Source organism: Nelumbo lutea, chromosome 5 (genome assembly GCF_056320005.1).
Source record: "Nelumbo lutea isolate HS-2025 chromosome 5, American lotus-T2T, whole genome shotgun sequence".
Lineage (NCBI taxonomy): Eukaryota > Viridiplantae > Streptophyta > Magnoliopsida > Proteales > Nelumbonaceae > Nelumbo > Nelumbo lutea.
This window is the reverse complement of record NC_142688.1, coordinates 5,158,327-5,177,188: the sequence shown is the minus strand read 5'-3', so window position 1 is coordinate 5,177,188 and position 18,862 is coordinate 5,158,327. Positions and strand designations below refer to the sequence as shown.

The window sequence follows — 18,862 nt, the reverse complement described above, 5'->3', positions numbered from 1 at the left end:
TATTTACTTCATTTCGTGACATCGCTAACCCGCATTCCTAGCCATCTCGCAACATGCTAATTTAATCCATGTAAATGACCCAATTAATTGAATCGATCTTGCATCTTGATGGCGCACCGAGAGTGAAATGGTTCAAGGTCAAGATAAACCAAAATATCGACCCAATTAATTGAATGTCAAAGCACGGGAAATCCGCGTATCAGAAACCCAGAGCTTCCAAAGCACTGGAATCCACGTATCAGAAGCCCAGAGCTGAAGGCTCTTAACAAGAGATGACGCTAAGAGGTAAGAGCTATTGGACAATGGGAAAGGTATAGAGACATAGACTAAAGGGAAATCCCAAATCTGAAGCTCACATCATTTGAACTTGCTGTTGCCAGAAATCAACAGAACATACAAAGGGAAATCCCAAATCTGAAGCTTACATCATGCAGAAGGATTATGCTTATTATGTACCATTTTCTATTTCCAGGACATTTGGCATCATAATTCTTCGGCGGCTAAGAAACAAGGAAATGAACTAGTAAGTGAAAATCCTGTAATATGTGATCTGCATCAAGTTAGAATTATTTCTTCTGATAAAAAGGAGTGAGCATAATTTTTCTGTAATTAATTTAATTGTCTCAAATGGTTGTCTGCCCACTACAAAATTCTGGGAAAATCCGTATGTGCAAGAGAAAGATACCCAGATGAGCAGACAATTCCAGTATCAATCAGCACTGTTAAGTAGACGAAGAATTCCAATCAGTCAAATAGTTGTGTCACCACCGGTTCAGCTGAGGCAAAACTTTATCACTGGTCCCTCCAGTAGGATCTAAGCCGTAAGCACAGTCAGCTTTAGCTTGGCCTATTTCGTCAGCACCTGAACTGGTATCCTCTTCCATTTCATCTTCATCTTCCTTGCCTGATCCTACCACGACATCATCATGCTCTTCTGAAGCGTTCTCCTCATTTGCAAAACCCCATCCAGGTACAACCTTCCCTCCCTGTCTGATAACACTGTCACAAGCACAACCATACAAAGAGTGGGATCTCATATCCAAAATGCTTCTCTCAGAGTCATCAGGGAGGATGCTTGAAGGCCATCTATTATTCCCATTATCCACGGTTGCTCTGTAAGTGGTGGTCGCACCTTCAATATTGCTTCCCTTGACCTGCTGATTTATGGAAAAGGTAGTCTTTTGCTCTTCTTCCTTGTTATTATCGCCTTTTATCTCTGAAGTGGGATTGAATCCAGCCCCACCCATCTGAGTTCCAGATGATTCCTGATGAACATGCCCGAGGAATGTTGTTGTTGCTTGAACTTCTACTGGAAGCTTCACACTTGCCCCGTTGAGCTCAAAGTTGCTGCTGCCACTCGTGAAAACCTTTGGAATCCTTCCATCATTTTCCTGCTGAATAGTTGCATTATTTTCATTGACAAGCGCTGCGTGACATCCTTTCTCCCTGTCTTCCACCTTGTTTACACCTTTCTCAGAGTTGATTCCTTTAGTTTTGGATTGAACCTTGAGCTGTGTAGGCTTTCTTCCACGAGATCGGGGTTGGCACTCATCGGGAGAATGTAAGCCATCAACTGTAGCAATAGGCTTCTTTGGTCTCCCTCTCTTTGATGTCTGTTGTCCAGCTAGTGCATTGTTAGCAGGATCCACGGGAACTTCCTCCATTGTTGGCTTCAAAGACAAAACCTCTGCTTCAAGCTTCATTAAGCGGTTTCCATAAGCAGCCATTTCTGATTGCAACTGACTAATTGCGGTCCACAGCTGAACATTCTCCATTGACTGCATAACCAACATCATAGCCAAGCTATAAATTTATTGCCATATTAACAATATGGTAAACTTAATCCAAAAAAAAAAAAAAAAAAAGAAACCAAAAATATTAGATAAAAAGGTCATACTTGAGCTTCCCACATTTGCTGGTGCTTTTGAGAAAGTTTTGTTTGAGGTCGGATTATTCCTTTCTGAGGGGTTCGTACACAGGATGCTGAGTAGTCAAGAGCAGGTTGCAATGTTACAGGAAAGTAGCCATATGCTCCCGGAAAAGCATATGCTGGCTGTGTTTGCTGTCCTTGACTCCACCAAGATGAAGGATCCCATGGACCTATTATCAATGCAAGAGTTCCATCTTAATTAGTAGGATTCCTCCGTAATTGTTTTTGTTCAGAATTCAGAATTAATTTGTTGCATTATATACATGTAATAGAGCAAGTGAACAGCCATATGCACCTACCTGAACATCTAATTGGATGCGAGTATGCGCCCTGGAAACAGAAACCGGGAACATGGGGTTCATTTCTTGAGGAATTTCCTCCGGCTATGAATGAAGTTTGCCAGCTGGAGTCTGTGGTTCCCATGGGAACAGCGGGCTGATAAGCTCCTCCCAGTGCGTGGAATCCAGGACGTGGGGGTAACCACATTGTCACGCTCGATTGGCTTGCTTGGTATGGTAGCTGGCCCTGTTGGAACTGATTATTAATGACACTCTGTTGCTGCTGCTGTGGTTGTTGGGGTGTGCTTAATAATGGTGATTGCCATCTGTTTAAAAGAAGTGTTGGGATTTGTTGGGTGGGAAGAGGTCTGGGAATCATTGGAGACTGTTGGAGAGTAGGCTGAGGTGTGTATGGCCATTGAAAAACAGGTTGATATTGCTGACCCATGGGTGGAGCATTCTCATGTGGAGGGCTACCAATTCTGGGATTCTTTCTGGGGATACCAGTTTGGTTTTGATCTTCCTTGCCCTGTTCACAGTCAGCACCAACATGTAAAAAAAAACTGAACATGCAAACAAGAAAACAACCAACCGGAAAAAGAAAATGATGGTGACCTTTCAATTCCAGTGAACCCAGTTTCATATTCTAAGCCGGAATCCATTTACAGAGATAAACTAGAAGGGCTAACTTCCTCAAAGAGAGAGCAAGCATAGGGGAACAAGAACGGAGAGCCATTTGCACAAACCAGCAACATAGACCACTAACTAACTACTTATTATGTGGCTCGAGTACCGGTTTTCTTCATACAACCTAGTAAATGAAGAGATAGATAAAGTGATGGTTGGCTGGTTTGGCATCTATATCCAATTACAAAGAACTGAAACTTTTCCCATTAGAAAACTCCCAGGTCCAATGCGAGGTTTTCTTATGCATGGAGAAGAGAAGAGAGACACTGAACAAACACAAGTGCAAATAGAAATGCAAATCACAAGTTGTTCCGCAGCAGTAACGGAGGTTGAGGTTCATCAGAGACTCATGAAGAAACCAGGAAATACATTTTCAACGAAGTAAGGAAAGAAGCAAAAAAACCTGCTTAGTCCTTACCTCGAACTCATTCGTCTCAGCTTCTTGGCTGGTTAGCTGGAGCTTGTTGTCCTTCTTCTTCTTTTCCATGGACACCAGGAGATTCTCTTGCTGCCTTTCTTGGATGTCTGTTGTCTCCTTTCTTTTTCCCCTTGTTCAGACACGCATACAACGAAGCAGAGAGCAGAGAAGTGGCTAGGACTATGCCATTGGAGGCCGTAAATAGAGCTTGAGTGTCTTCAGCAGTTGAGCTCCAGGGAATGTGTAAAGGAATTTACAGCCCCTGTTCCGTGTTCTTGTTGCCGCTGTCCTTTGTGTCTGTTGTAGCAAAATATCAAAAGAAAAAAAAAAAAAAAGAGTAAAGAGAAAGGTGAAGGTGACTGTGACTCAAGTTAAAAGCAATTGCACAGTTTGCTTGATTATCAGATCAGACGGTGGGAGAATCATCAGTCAGCAGGGGCCATTTGGAGTATAGAGAATAAAACACGTGGCTTGAGAGAGAAGAGGGATCTCACTTCTCATGTCTGAATCTGATAATGGGGTTTGAGTTTTGTAATTTGTAAAGAGAAAACCAAAATCATTAATGGTAAATGGTCATTTAACCATTTTTGGATAGGTGAATGCCATTCCTGTTTTAGACTAGAGGAATGGGTACGGAAGCACAGTTGACAGCGTCCCGCCATTGGAAGGGAAAGGTTGGAGTTGGGTTTTCAGTCTCACTCACGCTCACCCGAGGCCGTCAGTCGTGCCGTAGAGAGTCATTCGTACTTGATTCGATGTTGTGGGTCCCTACCTCTCTCTCTGTGTCTATCAATCACATTGATATTGACGATAGAGGTCCCGAATTATCTAATCTATCATCGTCGTCTCATCTGAACAACTGCGAGCGTGTGGCGGGGTCTGGTTGGGTTGGTGGGGCCTTCTTCTTTTTATCTGGTGGAGTTGGTGCTCTATACTCTGGGTCAGTGTCGTGAGTTCAGGATCCTCGATTTGGTACATGGTTGGAGGCTTCCCAAATGACAACCGTCCGATCTCGAATTCTCTGCTTCTGTTCCCTGGTGAAAAGTCTGGGCAGTTGTATTATACTATTATGCTTGTGGGCCCTCTCCTTCTGGGTTACCAATCTCATCATTTCCATTTTAATACAGATGTGGCGATGGCAGGCGGTGAAGTATAGAGTCCGTGGAGATTCACGGGAAAAGTAAAAATTAAAAAAAAAAAAAAAACAGAGGAGTTTCCCTTTATTAAATTGAGGAAATAAAAAAAAAGGGGGAAGAGAGTTGAAGGTCGGCGAGGAGTAGGGGAGGCAGGACTATGGAAAGGGACGTTGGTCGCATGGAAGACCACCCCTGCTCAGTCAAAGTTTTCATTTCTTTACTTCCTTCCACACACACACACCCCACACACGAGCCAATTGCACTGTTCGTTGAAACCCAGCCCCGACCCGCTTCATTCATTCCTTCGTATTCCGTACCCACAGAGCGTAGTAGTGTCAAGTGTTGTCGGGCGGGGGGGACGAGTTGGGTGGGTGGCCATTGGCGGAATGGCCGTAGAAGAAAGAAGATAGCTCCCCCGTAATTTGAGAGAGAGGAAGGGCTAACAGGTAGCCAACGAAAATCCTCTTTTCTTGAGACATTTTCTCACTTTTTCAATTGCAGAATTCCCAAACTTCTACCACTACAGTACAAAATGATTATTTAATTTAATTTATCAATATTATTTTATTAATCCTTAAAATCTTAAAATGATTTGATTATACCGATTCTCTGTCCGTCTTCATTAGTGCATATTTTACGGGAAAAGAATTCATTTCAATTTCACGGATTTGGTTTCTATTCTAGTCTATAGTCTAGACATAAATGTCATTTGCAATTCCAGTTCTCCCAGAAATGAATCTCGGTGGGACTTTAGGAGAAGAGCAGCGATTACTAGCATTCCGGTTCCGTTGGAAAGGTTTTTATTGTAATTCTGTTTTGTTGTTTAATTTGAATGGAATTAATCAATGAATGGTTGTTGGTTATTGGCAGACAAAGTAGGAAAGAAAACCTCGTAATTGAATGTGGGTTTATCGTACCACTTGCGTACCGAATTTGGACCGATCCTGCAATCAAATCTAAACGTTGGCATCGCAGCCCAAGGCCTAGTCCAATCCAAGATAAAGCCGAATTTGTCCAGCCCAAGCCCATCTAAAGCTAGATCCCGAACCGGATTTGGGGGCCTCTAATTACCCACTCACCCGACTTATCCTGGGCTCCATATGTTGTGAATCAGTCAAAGGAAGAGTGACATTGTTCTTTTCTTTTTAAAAAGAAATAATACATATCGCTTTGACTTCCCAAACCCAAATTAATACAAGTAGAGAGAGAGAGAGAGATAGGAAAGTTAGTTATTCGTGCCCTTGGGTCTTGAAAGGCTTGTAAGCCTTGACATCAGTGGCCAGGCCCTGGACAGATCCAGCAGCAGCCACAATTGAGACCACCAAGCAGGCCCAACTCAATATTTTGAGCCAAGTCCAAGTGAAGGAAAACCTGGGTATCTTGGCCTGTGCAATGTACATCTCTATTGGAAAGTACACGGTCAAGGGCCAGAACGAGGCTGCTCCAAGCAGGCCCAGGAAATCGTTGAAGAAGGGGAAAATCATGGCCACCACGGCCGTGACTATCACGTACACCGTCCTCCACACCACCCGAAAGAAGTTGATATTATATGCGCCATACGCTGGAATGTTGATGGCGTATTCTGTGCTTATGAATCCGTTTTCGGGCCAACGGTGGTTGCACCATTTCTCCACGAATCCGTATACGGGTTGACAGAATACCTGCGCGTGCGATGAACGAGTTAAGAACTTTTAAATTTGCAGCTAGGTCCTAGGTGGGCTTCCATGAATGGGCTCCATTGGGCCTCAACTCATTTATTCACCTGGTATGCTCCTATAAGATGGATGGCAATGCAGACGTTGGCGAAGTCAATGAGCCAAAAGGGTTCATAAAATCCAAACCCGGTAAGGAAGTTTCCGGGTGCATTATTCCCAAACGCGGCATAACCAACGCAACCACACAGCACGTAGAACAGCGTTGTGGTCGACACCCCAATAAAGGAAGCCTTCTTCATTACTTTGTTCTCCGGGGGACTTGATTTTAGTGTGTCCTGCAATTGCAAGAGCATAGAATAAAGTGAGGAACAAATCAGTGGTAACAATATATAGTTCCATGCAAAAAGAAGCCCGGTTCTGTTTATTTACTGCTGTTTTATTCCCAGATTCCATCTTAAAGGTCAGGGTCCCACTGACCCGGTTAATCACTATTTTGGGATATTTGGTGGTGATAACGTGGCACTACCAACAGTCCAATCCAAGTACTCACTCTGAATTCAAAAGTTTGGTATAACATCCAAAAACAGCACCAATTTGTGCTTCTGGGCTTTTTGGCGGTCCATGATTGAGGGCCAGGTTTAAAATTGGGCCCATTTTGAGTCTTTGGCCATCTCTAAAGTCAAACCCTCTGATCCATTCCTGACCCGACCAGTGTCCGGTGGTTAGGCGCTGGGATTTGTCTTGGAGCGTCGAGTTCACATCTGCGCCCCCACAAGGGATCCCCACCTTGTATTGGGAATATCTCACATCCAAAAGAACTTTTCTGGTGACAGGCTTGACTGACCTGACCTGTAGCCTGGAGGAGTTGCAGAGAGGAGAGACCCCACTCACAGTTACAACTTGAGGATAAAGCAAATGGGCTGTCAAGTTGACTTGAGCTTGCCGCAAGTCCATTTCTACAGCCACAATCCACCGCGTTTTAAATGGGCCCCCATCAGATGCTCAAAAAAAAATAATAATAAATAAATAAATAAGAAATTGATATATGCTGCCTTATGGTCCTGGTCTCACAAATAATCTACAAACATAAGCAACTCTCACCCAACTGTACACGTGAAACTGTTCTGGAATCCTCTCATATGAGCTAACCCTAAAATTGGTGGTCTGTCATGATGTGGAGGAATCTCTTGAAGCCAATTGCTATCTAACCACCATAAAAAAAGCCAAAAAATAAAAAAAGAAGGCTTAAATCGTGTGGAAGAAAAAGACAAGGATACTATTGTCTTGTTTCGTTTTGTGTACATGATTGGATGAATGAAAGACACTTGAAACAATTTTTTCTTATCTTTTTTCTGGTGAGGGTAGCTGCCCATCCTGCAGTGGCCCACCAATCTATATCACACGTATGATATTTGTAGATGCACAAAAGGACAAATCCTATTGACCGATGCCAGGACTCTAGTGTGAACGGGACAAACTACTATTGTACCGATTCAGATGTCTCTTTGAAGCTAGGTCTAGCCAATTTTGGGTTGCAAGTGTTTTCCGCCACATAGAGGTAGTAGGTCGAATGTGTAATCTAATCTCTTCTGTGTCGGTTTCCAAACCTCACATGGGAGTGTTACCGAGAGGGAGGGACATAAGGCCGACTGGACTGGACTGGACTGGACTGGACTGGATTGGGGGTTGAGTTCAAATTTTCAAAAGTAGCAATTCAATGCGGTTACGTTGCGTCTGAAGACTCGTCTTACGGTTTTAGAGCGTAAACTGAAGACCTTGTCGCGAGCAAAAAATTGCAAAACAACGACTTTCTCAGTTTCTCTTGCTTGTATTATCGAAGGTTTGAGGTTAATCCCCCACAAGTCCACAACTCATGATTTGGGCCCTTGTGACGTCTGTGAGAAATCATACCTCTTTGATGATACTGAATGGGCCTCTCAGAATTTAAATATTAATGGAGTTCATCAAAGCTCATCAAGACGTCACTGCTCATTCATTCAATTCTTTCTTTTCTTTTCCACGTGGGCCCAGAAGTTGAATTCCCGTTTTGGGTAAAAGTATGCGTTGAATAATGTCTCTCTCTCTCTCTGCAGTCAATAACAGGTAAGAGGGGATTCCAGTATGGTCTTGCACACATCTCAAGCATGTTTCAATAAATACCCCACATTAATTGTCACCAACATTTCCCTTCTGTTCTCTGCTTTCACACAGATGACAGAACAGGTAAACAGCTGAAATGGCTGAACCAAGTAGTTAATTGCTTTGTTTTTTAGTGAATTAATTCTTAAGGTGGTTGTGAGCTCCTTAATTGCTGAGGATAAAGTCGGATAGATTACTACACACTAAAATATCTTATTATATAATTATTTTATCAGTTAAAACACAAAGCAAATAAGTGATTCAGTTCAGCAAATTCAGCCGTTATCAAAATCAAGCCGAAGAAGAAAAAAAAAAAAAAGAATATAGAGACATAAAAGACATGAGAAAATTGGCTTACCTGAATCTCAATGAGGACGGTAGAGTAGGCGTAGGCAAAAGCAATGTCTCCGATGGCTTGGAATGTCCTCCACACCTTCTCGGTGCCGGTGACATCCACCCCAACTGCAACCCCTGTTAAGCTCGTCCTCACATCACCGCTTCCCTCTGCAAAAAGATTCCAAACAGCAGACCCACCTTATCTTCTTTACTAAACCAACAGAGCGATCGAAACAAAAACAACTAAAACAAGCAGAAGGGGAAAAAAATCTTTTAATTTTCTTTGGAAAGTCAAAATTTCTACTTGCAGAGTTTTTATTAGTTGCTAAGCTAAGAACCTGCAACTTTGGCTACAGAGAGACCGAGGCCTATTGAAGAATAAGCAAAAGACATCACAGCCGCGAGGATGGACAACCAAGAGAGCTTGTGAAAATTGGGTATTTGGGACAGAACGATCTGGATGCTCGCGAAGATGATAATGAAGGGATAGTCGGCTACGTTGCACTTGGTATGATGCCCGTGTGTGTGGAAACAATTAGACCTTTTGACAGCCCTGATGACGAACCAGAGAAACAAACATGTAGTAAATAACCAGTCATTTTCGCAGCATTTCCAATTAAACGTACACTTCTGTAAACAACTAAAGCCATTTCAAAGGTCTAAGGTTCTGAGTTGCTTACGCCATACTGATGGATGCAGTGATGGTGTATCCGATTGTAATGCCCACCAGATTTACGTATTGAGCTAACCCACAAAGCTGAATCTTGATTCCTCCTGAAGAGAAAGAAAGCCGGGAAAACGATTTTGAAATGGGTTTTCTTTTTGCATATATTGTCTCATCAATTATTCGCAGATTGATCTGTTAGGAAAAAGAAAGAACTCCAAGAAACAGATTTCTGGTTTTGTTTTAGCAGTGAAATTGTTACCTAGATGGGCTCTTACAACATCCATGTAGGTATAGTTTCTCTTCCCTGTAACAGGATCGGGAGATCTGTAACAGTCGGCAAGCAGTGTAGAAGTGAAATAAGTGATGCCAGAGAAGGCGATGAGAACAGAAGGTCCAGCAACCCAACCCAACTGAGCTATGGCCCAAGCTAGGGACAGCACTCCCGATCCAATGACAGCAGTAATTATGTGAGCACTTGCGGTGATCAACGTTCCTTCAAAATCAGAACAAACCCACATCATGAGAAAGAAGAAGAAGAATAAGAAGAAGACGACAGATTTAGAGGAAATCTCAGAACAAATTTGACAACGGTTAACCATTGCTACAATACCAGTCCTCTTTGCGCGTCCATCGTCATCCAAAATCTTATTACTCATACCCATCTCCATCATCCCCGGTGCTTCTCCCATGTAGAAGTTACCTTTTTTCTGCAACTCTACCGCCATCTCTCTCTCTCTCTCTCTCTCTCTTCTCCACTCAAAGGAGATGGCTCAGCAGAGCTATATATATAGTAATAGCAGTGTTGAGCACGAGAAAGCACACTTCGAAGATAACGTTAGAAAGTTCTCCAAGTGAAGAACCACAAGCGAGGAAATGATTTAGAGCACTTTTGTGCCAAATGCTGAATGACAGAATCAATACTCGGTAGGACATTAGAAGGAAGGAAGAGGAGCCGTCTTTATAAGAGTTGTGCAACACTGCAAAGTTCTAAAGATCAAATCTGGGAAACAGGGTGATTTGCGTAAGAGCTCTCTCAACCGTCTGATGATAAATTGGGGGATTGGTCTTAGGTGGGTTCCACCACATATACAAGGGTGGGTTTGGGCTTTGGAAAAAGCAAAGAAAAGCATTCGGACTAGGTGCTCTTAATGATTGACCAGAGTTGCACCATCGAAAGTGCTCTTCTAACTTGGGTTTGGACCGTCCATTTGGTCAAAGGAACATGTAAAATCAATCTTGACTTTGGTCTTCACCTCAAATTTAAGTAACGACAAGTCTTCACCTCCACTTCCTTTTTCTTCTTTAGTTCAACTCCTTTTGCTTCCTTTTCCCGTACAATTCGGGAGTAAAATTGAAGAGAGCAGCTCAGAAATTTCAAATTACTTTTTCAGTTTTTAGTGATCTTTTGGCAACATAAAAAACCTCTTGATAGTGCAATTCCCAGAAGTTTGGACTATATAATATATAAGTAATTTATATTTTACTGAAACCTTTGTATAGGAGAATGTAAGTGGGCTTTTAGAGAGTGCAATCATTTGTCCGATTAAAGAAGAAGAAAAGTTAGAAACTGTTTTCACTTGCGCAATGGGAGTCAGGATGATTCTTTTTTATTCCAAGAACTAGTGATTTGGAAACTTTTGGAAACTTTTTTCACTTTACCCCAACTTTGAACTATTTTCATGTTGGTTATGCCCTCTTAATGAGTAGTTGAAGCTGTATGTTGAAGGAAATTGTGAAAACAATTAAATTTGTGTTGATTTAAACCCATTTAGGTTTGTACAAAGGGGACTGTGTAGACTAGTTATACAAACAGTAAAAGAAGCTATATGGTCATAACAAAAGAAAATAATAAACTGTAATTTATCAAAAAAATATTGTTAGAGAATTATAATTTTTCAAAACAAAAATAAACTTTTACTATTCAAACATTTGAAAACAAAAAAGCAACCAAGAACATGTTTCTGTGTTTGTTTTGAGAAATCATCTGTTCTCGAATAAGATGGTTTTGATTTATTTTTGGAATCGACAACAAAGAAAAAAATCAGATTGGAAAACACCCCATAGTTATCGACAGATCATCTATTTAGACTCATTTGGGTTTTCTTGCACAGTATGGTATAAGCATGGTTTTAAAAACTCACCAGGAAACGGACCACTTTGACCACTGGTTCCTGGGTCAAACGGTCTGATTGTTCGATTTGAATCCTGACCAAACAGTTTCTGAGTTCAAAACTGGACCCGGAGCCATAGCTGGTTCCTCGGTCAAATGGTCTGACCATCTGCTTGGATATGGTTTTCAAAGCCATGGTACAACTGCATCTATCATTTTTTTCCGTAAATTGTAGATTTATACCTTTTAGAATAAGACACTATTCATTATCTTCTTCTCTTCTCTGAGACTAAACCATGAGAGTGGTGAACAGAATCCCAAACCCACCACCAGTTCACCTCCTATCTAAGATGTCTTGATGCCACTTGAAGCCATAGTAGTCAAGAAATCTTTGACCTGACACTTGACATTCTTGGATGAACGGAGTGATTGTTGGTTCTATAGACGTATTTGATTGTTTATGACAACAAAGGATAATTTCATAATTTTATTATCCACTGTAACATCTGCGGTAATGGGTTAAGTGGCCGTTTTCACTAGTTTAGGTAGTGCGGTGGTATGTTTTAAAGTTGAGTTACTAAAGAGAGACTACCTCTCAAAGTATAATATTCTTTTACCTATTTCAATTTTCTGCAATTGTCGACGCCAATAAAGAACCATTGTCTTACTTGGTTTTATGTATATTTTTATAAGTTTTCGATCTGAAAAAAACTTATTATCATAATCAAGTAAAATTCGTCAAAATTCATGGATAGATTTTGATTGATCAAAGCTATTTCAGCATCAAAATTCATGGATGAAGGGAGGGCTAAAACTTGCCAGTTGCAAAGCTATTTTTACTTCAATAGTAGCATTAATCCGTAAAAATAATATAAAAGCAACTAGTTCACGACCTACTACTATATTCAACGCATGGACTATATTCTTCTCTCTGAATTTGAACTTTGAAACATTGAATGTGTTGGGCAGAGCATATATTCTTTGCAAAGCTTATAAAGAGAAATCCAAGATAAATTAAAGCAACTAGTTGATTGTTTTGTCAAGTTTAGCCGGAAGGGAGCAAATGGGTGATTAGAGCACAAAATATTTTATGCAATTATAGAGTCTTTTTTATAATTAACCCAGCAATCATTGCAACTAATCTCAGTTCTGGTCATTAGATCTGGATCCTCTTCTTGACGTATAAAAATTGGCTGTTCATTGTAAAGCGGAGAGCCGTAGAGTAGAGGTATATATTGATGCAATGGTTTGTTATATTCCTTTCAGTCATGACAGGAATTCTTGATAAAAATTACACGCTATATATAGTCATATCATATTCCATGAGAAATCTGAAATGTTTTCTTTTGGCCAAATTTTGAAAGCTACATTATTATTGTTCTGATTAAAATGGACCCCCAGAGATTAACCTATATTATTGGTGTTCCTCCCTAGAATTTCTCCATTTTCAACAACACTTGAACAAAGTTATAAGGAATCAAAACTTCCTCTTCAGAACCACTGCTATATATTCAAGTTCCGTAACTGTTTATTATTATGGATTTGTTTGGCGAGGAGGACAAATGCAAGTCAGAGAAAGGTGATACATCTTTTTCAAAACCTCATACTTCACTCACAGAGCAAGTGGAGGAGGGACGAAAAGGTACAAAAGCATAGCTGCATAGGGACCAGACGATATATAGCAGCTTTACCCCGAAACCCGATACAAAAACATACTTGAGGTTCATGGTGGTTTGATGGCTGACAGGGCCATTTTTATGAAAAATCGGAGATAAAAACCATTGAAAAATAATAATAATAATAATAAATAATATCCATAAACGTTTTTCAAAACCAACTTCGGCAGTGACACATCCCTGATTTATCAGAGAATAACGTCTCAATAATTCCATTAAAAGCACGGAGCCCGCAACACAAGCTTTCACCAAGCAGCGTCAAACCAACGATCCTGCTCATTTAACTCGTGATGGGCCAAACCTTGGATAATTATTGAGCTGACCCCCCGGATCAGGCCCCAAAGCCGGAGCTAGCTAAGCTTCTCCCCCTTTTCCACACCTTCCCACCACCCCTTTTGAGAGATAACTGGTAACTCACCCATCCCTTCAGTGTTCAGTATTAATTATCAACTGCTGACAAGATGGTGTAATAGTTTGAGGTCATTAGAACAACGTACATGATAAAGACCCGCAAGGGCTAGATGGGATCAATGGAATGTCTTGTACTCTGGTTTCAGTGTTTCACCAACTAAGGTCCAAAGGAATGGTAATGAGATATTAGATCGAGTCAAATCACCCATATGGAACTCTATTTGTTTTTGACATAATCAAAAAAAGGCTTCCGAATCTGGTGCAAATATATGTATCGGATCTTTGCTATGTGACCAAATTAAAAAAAAAAAAACAAAGTTTAATTAATTAAGAGGAGATATATGTTGGGCCCAGCCCATGGGATATTGACCCATATTATAGTCCATTATTCTTCAGCCAACTGTTTTTTTTTTCAAAAAAGAAAAACAAAAACTAGGATTAGATCCTTTTTGCGCGCGACGTGTTGAAGAGAGAGAGGAAAAGAGAGAAATCGAAATACTGTGCAGATTTCTCAGTGCATAGAGTTCATCAAACGGCCGGAACATTCCGATCCACCACCCGATCGAGCTTTGATCGGAGCTTTGAATCGCCGGTTATTTGAGGTCGAACAGAAGCAACTCGTAGTTGTTTGGGAAAAGAAAACATCTCACGGCAATCTTCATCAATTACTCTGATCAAGGGACATTTGTGGTTTGATTTGGCTGACATTTGGTGGGATTGTTTGAAACTTATAGACCTAAGATCTGAACGGTGGAGATCTGATTTGGAGTAGTGAAGGTCTCCATGTTGTGGCCTGAACAGTAGCCACGTTTGTGAGTTTTTTTGACTATTATTTTTCACCGCTTTTGGTATTCTCGTTTGTGTGTTTGAGAATCTGTATTTGCTCTAAGTTTGTGAGCATATTGTGGTGTTTGAGTTGCTATAGTTGTTAAATCAAGTTATTAGTGGAGATTTTTTGTTGGGTCTCCTTGGCCCCGTGGTTTTTTACCCTTCACATTGGAGGGGTTTTTCACGTTAAATATCGTGTGTCTCTCTACTTGGCTTATGATTATTTTTTTGTTGATATCTTGCTTGGAATTGTGATAGCTAAATATCTACAAGTTTTTATTTTTGGGAAAGAAATAGTTTGTGGATAAACTTAGTTTCTTCCCAACAAGTGGTATTAGAGCCAGGTTATTTGTTTGTGGATTTGTTTGATTGCATGATGGAGCCTAATTCTGGTAGAATGATTAGTTTGAATGGCACCAATTACCACAAGTGGAGAGGAAAAATGAAGGATCTACTATTTGTGAAAAAGTTACATTTACTAGTTTTTTTCTACTAAAAAACCTGAAAATAAATCTGATGAAGAATGGGCTTTTGAGCATGAGATGGTTTGTAGCTTTATTCGACAATGGGTAGATGGTAATGTTTTGAATCATATTGCTAATGATTCACATGCCAGAACCTTGTGGGATAAGCTTGGGACTTTATATGCCTCTAAATCTGAGAACAATAAATTATTTCTGTTGAAACAGGCTATGAATTTGAGGTACAAGGAATGTACTCCTATTTCTGATAACATAAGTGAATTTCAGGGGTGCTTTGATCAATTGTCTGACATGGGTATTAAATTTGAAGGTAAAATTTTGGGACTTTGGTTGCTTAATAATCTACTTGACTCTTGGGAAAATTTGCACGACATTGTCCAGTTCTGCTCCTGGTGGTGTAGTGACATTGGAATATGTAAAAGCTATTGTTTTGAATGAAGAAGTCAGACAACGAACTCAACAAGCATCCCCTTCTCAATCAGAGGTTTTGATTACTGAAAACAGGGGGAGAAACAATGATAGAGACCGAGGATAAGGTAACAAAGGTAAAAGTAAGGTTAAAAGCAAGGTTAAAAGCAAATCATGGTCTAAGTACAAAAACCTTGAATGCAACTATTGTGGTAAAGAGGGACATATCAAAAGATTTTGTTTTTAGCTGAAGAAGGACAATAAAGGTAACAAAGGTAAGCAACAAAATAAAGATAATGACAATGATGATCGTGTTGCCACCACCACTGCAAGTGATCTTGTGATTGTCTGTGATGAGAATTTGATTAATGTTGCTTGTAATGAGACAAGTTGGGTTGTTGGCAGTGGTGCTTGTTTTCATGTTACATCAAGAAATGATTTTTTCACATCTTATACTCTAGGTGATTATGGGGTTTTAAAGATGGGTAATAATGGTTTGTCAAAGGTGATTGGCATTGGCACTATTTGTCTAAAAACAAGTAATTGGACTGAATAGATTTTAAAAAATGTCAGACATGCACCAGACATTCATTTGCATCTGATTTCTACCAGTTTTCTTGATGATGATGGTTATGTTAGTACCTTTGGTAATGGACAATGGAAACTCTCGAAAGGTTCTTTGGTTGTGGAACGTGGAAAGAAGTGTTCTGGTCTGTACTGAACCAAGACTTCAGTTTCCATTGATGGTGTGAATGCAATTGAGTGTGATAACTCATCAATGTTATGTCACAAAAGACTAAGCCACATCAGTGAGAAGGGACTTGATTGTTTGGCCAGGAAGAATCTACTTTCAGGTTTGAAAGGTGCAAGTTAGAAAAGTGTGTTCATTGCTTGGTTGGGAAACAAAATTGAGTCTCTTTCAAGAGCCATCCTCCCTCTAGGAAATCAGAGTTGCTTGAATTGGTGCATTCAGATCTCTGTGGTCTGATGAAGATAAAAACATTTGGTGGTGCACTTTATTTTGTTACTTTTATTGATGATCATTGAAGGAAACTTTGGGTTTATGTCTTGAAGAGTAAAGACTAGGTACTTTGTGTCTTTAATTAGTTTCAGGCTTCTGTTGAGAGGGAAACAGAGAAGAAACTAAAATGTATTCACACTGATAATGGTGGCGAATATTGTAGACCATTTGATGAGTACTACAAGCAACAGGGCATTAGACACCGGAAGACGCCCCTAAGACTCCTCAGCTTAATGGCCTGGCAGAGAGGATGAACAGGACGTTGATGGAGAGAGTTAGATGTTTATTTTCAGAAGCAAAGTTGCCTGGATCTTTTTGGGGTGAGGTTTTATATACTGTTGCATATGTTATTAATTTATCTCCTGTTGTTGCTTTGCAAGCTGATGTTCCTGATAGGGTGTGGTACGGAAAAGATGTATCCTATGACCACTTACGTGTCTTTGGCTGTAAAGCATTTGTGCATTTGCCAAAAGATGAAAGGTCCAAGTTAGATGTCAAGACAAGACAATGTATCTTCATTGGCTATGGTCATAATGAATTTGGATATAGATTGTACGATCCAGTTGAAAAGAAACTTGTAAGAAGTTATGATGTTATTTTTATGGAGGATCAGACCATTGAGGATATTGATAAGGCGGAGAAATTAGAGTCTTCAAGTACTGATGGATTGGTTGATCTTAATCCAGTACCTAAAACTCATACGCCCAGTGTAGTTGAGTTTGGTAATCATTATGATGGCCAGAGTCATATTCATGATGATTTGGTTGAAGATAATGATGATGATGTTGCTGATGATATTGATGCTTCTACCAGTGGTGCTATTGGTGAACCTGTTGCCCCACTTAGAAGGTGTTCTAGACAGCATATTCCCTTTACTCGCTATTCGTCTAATGAATATGTGCTTCTCACTGATGGGGGAGAACCTGATTGCTACAAAGAGGCTATGAAGTCTGAGCACAAGAAAGAATGAGTTGCCACTATGAATGATGAGATGAAATCTTTGATTGACAATCATACTTTTGAGCTGGTCAAGTTGCCTAAGGACATAAAAGTTTTGCAAAATCGATGGGTTTGCAGGTTAAAGACTGAGGAAAATACTTATAATCCATGATACAAAGCTAGATTAGTTGTCAAAGGCTATTGTCAGGAAAAGGGAATTGATTTTGAGGAGATTTTCTCGCCTGTTGTCAAAATGCTTTCTATCCGAGTTGTTCTTGGTTTGGTAGCTAGTCTTGATTTAGAGGTTGAGCAGATGGATGTAAAAACTGCTTTCCTTCATGATGATTTGGAGGAGGAAATTTACATGGAGCAACCAGAAGGTTTCATGGTGAAGGGTAAAGAAGACAATGTCTGTAGATTGAAGAAAAGTCTATATGGGTTGAAACAAGCCTCGAGGCAATGGTACAAGAAGTTTGAGTCTGTTGTGGTCCAGTAAGGATTCAAGAAGACAACCTCAGACCATTGTGTTTTTGTGCATAAGTTTTCTGATAATGATTTCATCATTTTATTGCTCTATGTTGATGACATGTTGATTGTTGGTCATAACTGTTCTAGAATTGACAGGTTGAAAAATGAGCTTAGTAAGTCTTTTGCAATGAAAGAATTGGGACCAGCAAGACATATATTTGGCATGCAGATTACTCGTGATAGAGAGGCCAAGAAGTTGTGGTTATCTCAAGAGAAGTATATTGAGAAAATAATTCAGCGGTTTCATATGGATAAGACTAAAGTGGTAAGTACACCTCTTGCTTTACACTTTAAGCTTAGTACTAGATAAGCTCCTGTAGTGATAAAGAAAAAGGAGAAATGTAACATATTCCTTATGCATTTGCAGTAGGAAGTTTAATGTATGCAATGGTTTGCACAAGGCCTAATATAGCTCATGCAGTTGGTGTTGTTAGTCGTTTTCTATCCAATCCAGGTAGAGAACATTGGACTACTGTGAAGTGGATATTGAGATATCTCCAGGGTAATTCTAGTTTAAAACTCTGTTTTGGAATTGGGAAACCTATTCTTTGCAGTTTTACAGATTCAGACAAGGCTGGGGATGTTGATTCTAGAAAGTCTACTTTTGGTTATTTGATTACCTTTGCAGGGGGAGCTGTGGCCTGGCAGTCTAGGTTGCAGAAGTGTGTTGCATTGTCTACAACTGAGGCTGAGTTCATCGCTATTACTAAAACATGTAAGTTGCTGTGGGTGAAAAAAGTTTGTGCATGAACTTGGTTTCACTCAACAGAGGTATGTCTTATATTGTGATAATCAGAGTGCTATTCATCTTGGTAAGAATCCAATATTTCATAATAGATCGAAGCATATTGGTGTAAGATATCATTGGATTCGAGATGTTTTGAACTCCAAGTTGATTGAACTTGAAAAGATTCACACTGACAAAAATGCTACTAACATGATGACAAAAGTGGTGCATCGAGAGAAGCTTGAACTGTGTGCAGGAGCAGCCGACCTTAAATTTGCATAGTTGCCTTTTTTGAAGTATCTCCCTTCTCTCATGGGTTGGAGAGGGATAATTGTTGGGCCCAGTCCATTATGGGATATTGACCCATATTATAGCCCACTCTCCTTCAGCCAACTGTTTTTTTTTTTCAAAAAAGAAAAACAAAAACTAGGGTTAGATCCTTTTTGCGTGCGGCGTGTTGAAGAGAGAGAGGAAAATAGAGAAATC

General features: G+C 40.2%; 2 protein-coding genes across 3 annotated transcripts; both read right to left on the bottom strand.

Moving 5' to 3' along the window:
• Positions 1 to 439: 439 nt before the first annotated feature.
• On the bottom strand, positions 440 to 3,648 carry LOC148849983 (uncharacterized). 2 transcript variants are annotated; one of them, XM_088946112.1, is made up of 4 exons: positions 3,314 to 3,648; positions 2,230 to 2,737; positions 1,898 to 2,100; positions 440 to 1,778 (listed from the first exon to the last, which is right to left on the bottom strand). In XM_088946112.1, the coding sequence occupies exons 1-4, from the start codon at positions 3,380 to 3,382 to the stop codon at positions 762 to 764; spliced, it is 1,797 nt and encodes a 598-aa protein (XP_088802238.1). In that variant the 5' UTR covers positions 3,383 to 3,648; the 3' UTR covers positions 440 to 761. The 2 variants fall into 2 exon arrangements, with proteins under 2 accessions (XP_088802238.1, XP_088802237.1); XM_088946111.1 differs by lacking the exon at positions 3,314 to 3,648 and having other exon boundaries at positions 2,230 to 2,982.
• A 1,902-nt stretch (positions 3,649 to 5,550) lies between these two features.
• On the bottom strand, positions 5,551 to 10,393 carry AAP6 (amino acid permease 6). Its single transcript, XM_088946110.1, has 7 exons — positions 9,857 to 10,393; positions 9,506 to 9,739; positions 9,260 to 9,353; positions 8,918 to 9,132; positions 8,602 to 8,747; positions 6,212 to 6,439; positions 5,551 to 6,110 (listed from the first exon to the last, which is right to left on the bottom strand). The coding sequence occupies exons 1-7, from the start codon at positions 9,969 to 9,971 to the stop codon at positions 5,679 to 5,681; spliced, it is 1,464 nt and encodes a 487-aa protein (XP_088802236.1). The 5' UTR covers positions 9,972 to 10,393; the 3' UTR covers positions 5,551 to 5,678.
• Positions 10,394 to 18,862: the final 8,469 nt, after the last annotated feature.

Bases quoted from the DNA above. Each gene is read 5' to 3' on its own strand.
- AAP6 (XM_088946110.1), bottom strand. From the start codon at position 9,971: ATGGCGGTAGAGTTGCAGAAAAAAGGTAACTTCTACATGGGAGAAGCA. The intron at 8,748-8,917 runs GTTCTTAGCTTA...ATCTTTTTGCAG, and splicing joins CTCTGTAGCCAAAGTTGCAG to AGGGAAGCGGTGATGTGAGG. The intron at 6,111-6,211 runs GTGAATAAATGA...TCGCACGCGCAG, and splicing joins ATCTTATAGGAGCATACCAG to GTATTCTGTCAACCCGTATA.
- LOC148849983 (XM_088946111.1), bottom strand. From the start codon at position 2,851: ATGAAACTGGGTTCACTGGAATTGAAAGGTCACCATCATTTTCTTTTT. The intron at 2,101-2,229 runs GTAGGTGCATAT...CATTGATAATAG, and splicing joins GCATCCAATTAGATGTTCAG to GTCCATGGGATCCTTCATCT. The intron at 1,779-1,897 runs GTATGACCTTTT...TTGGTTATGCAG, and splicing joins AGCAAATGTGGGAAGCTCAA to TCAATGGAGAATGTTCAGCT.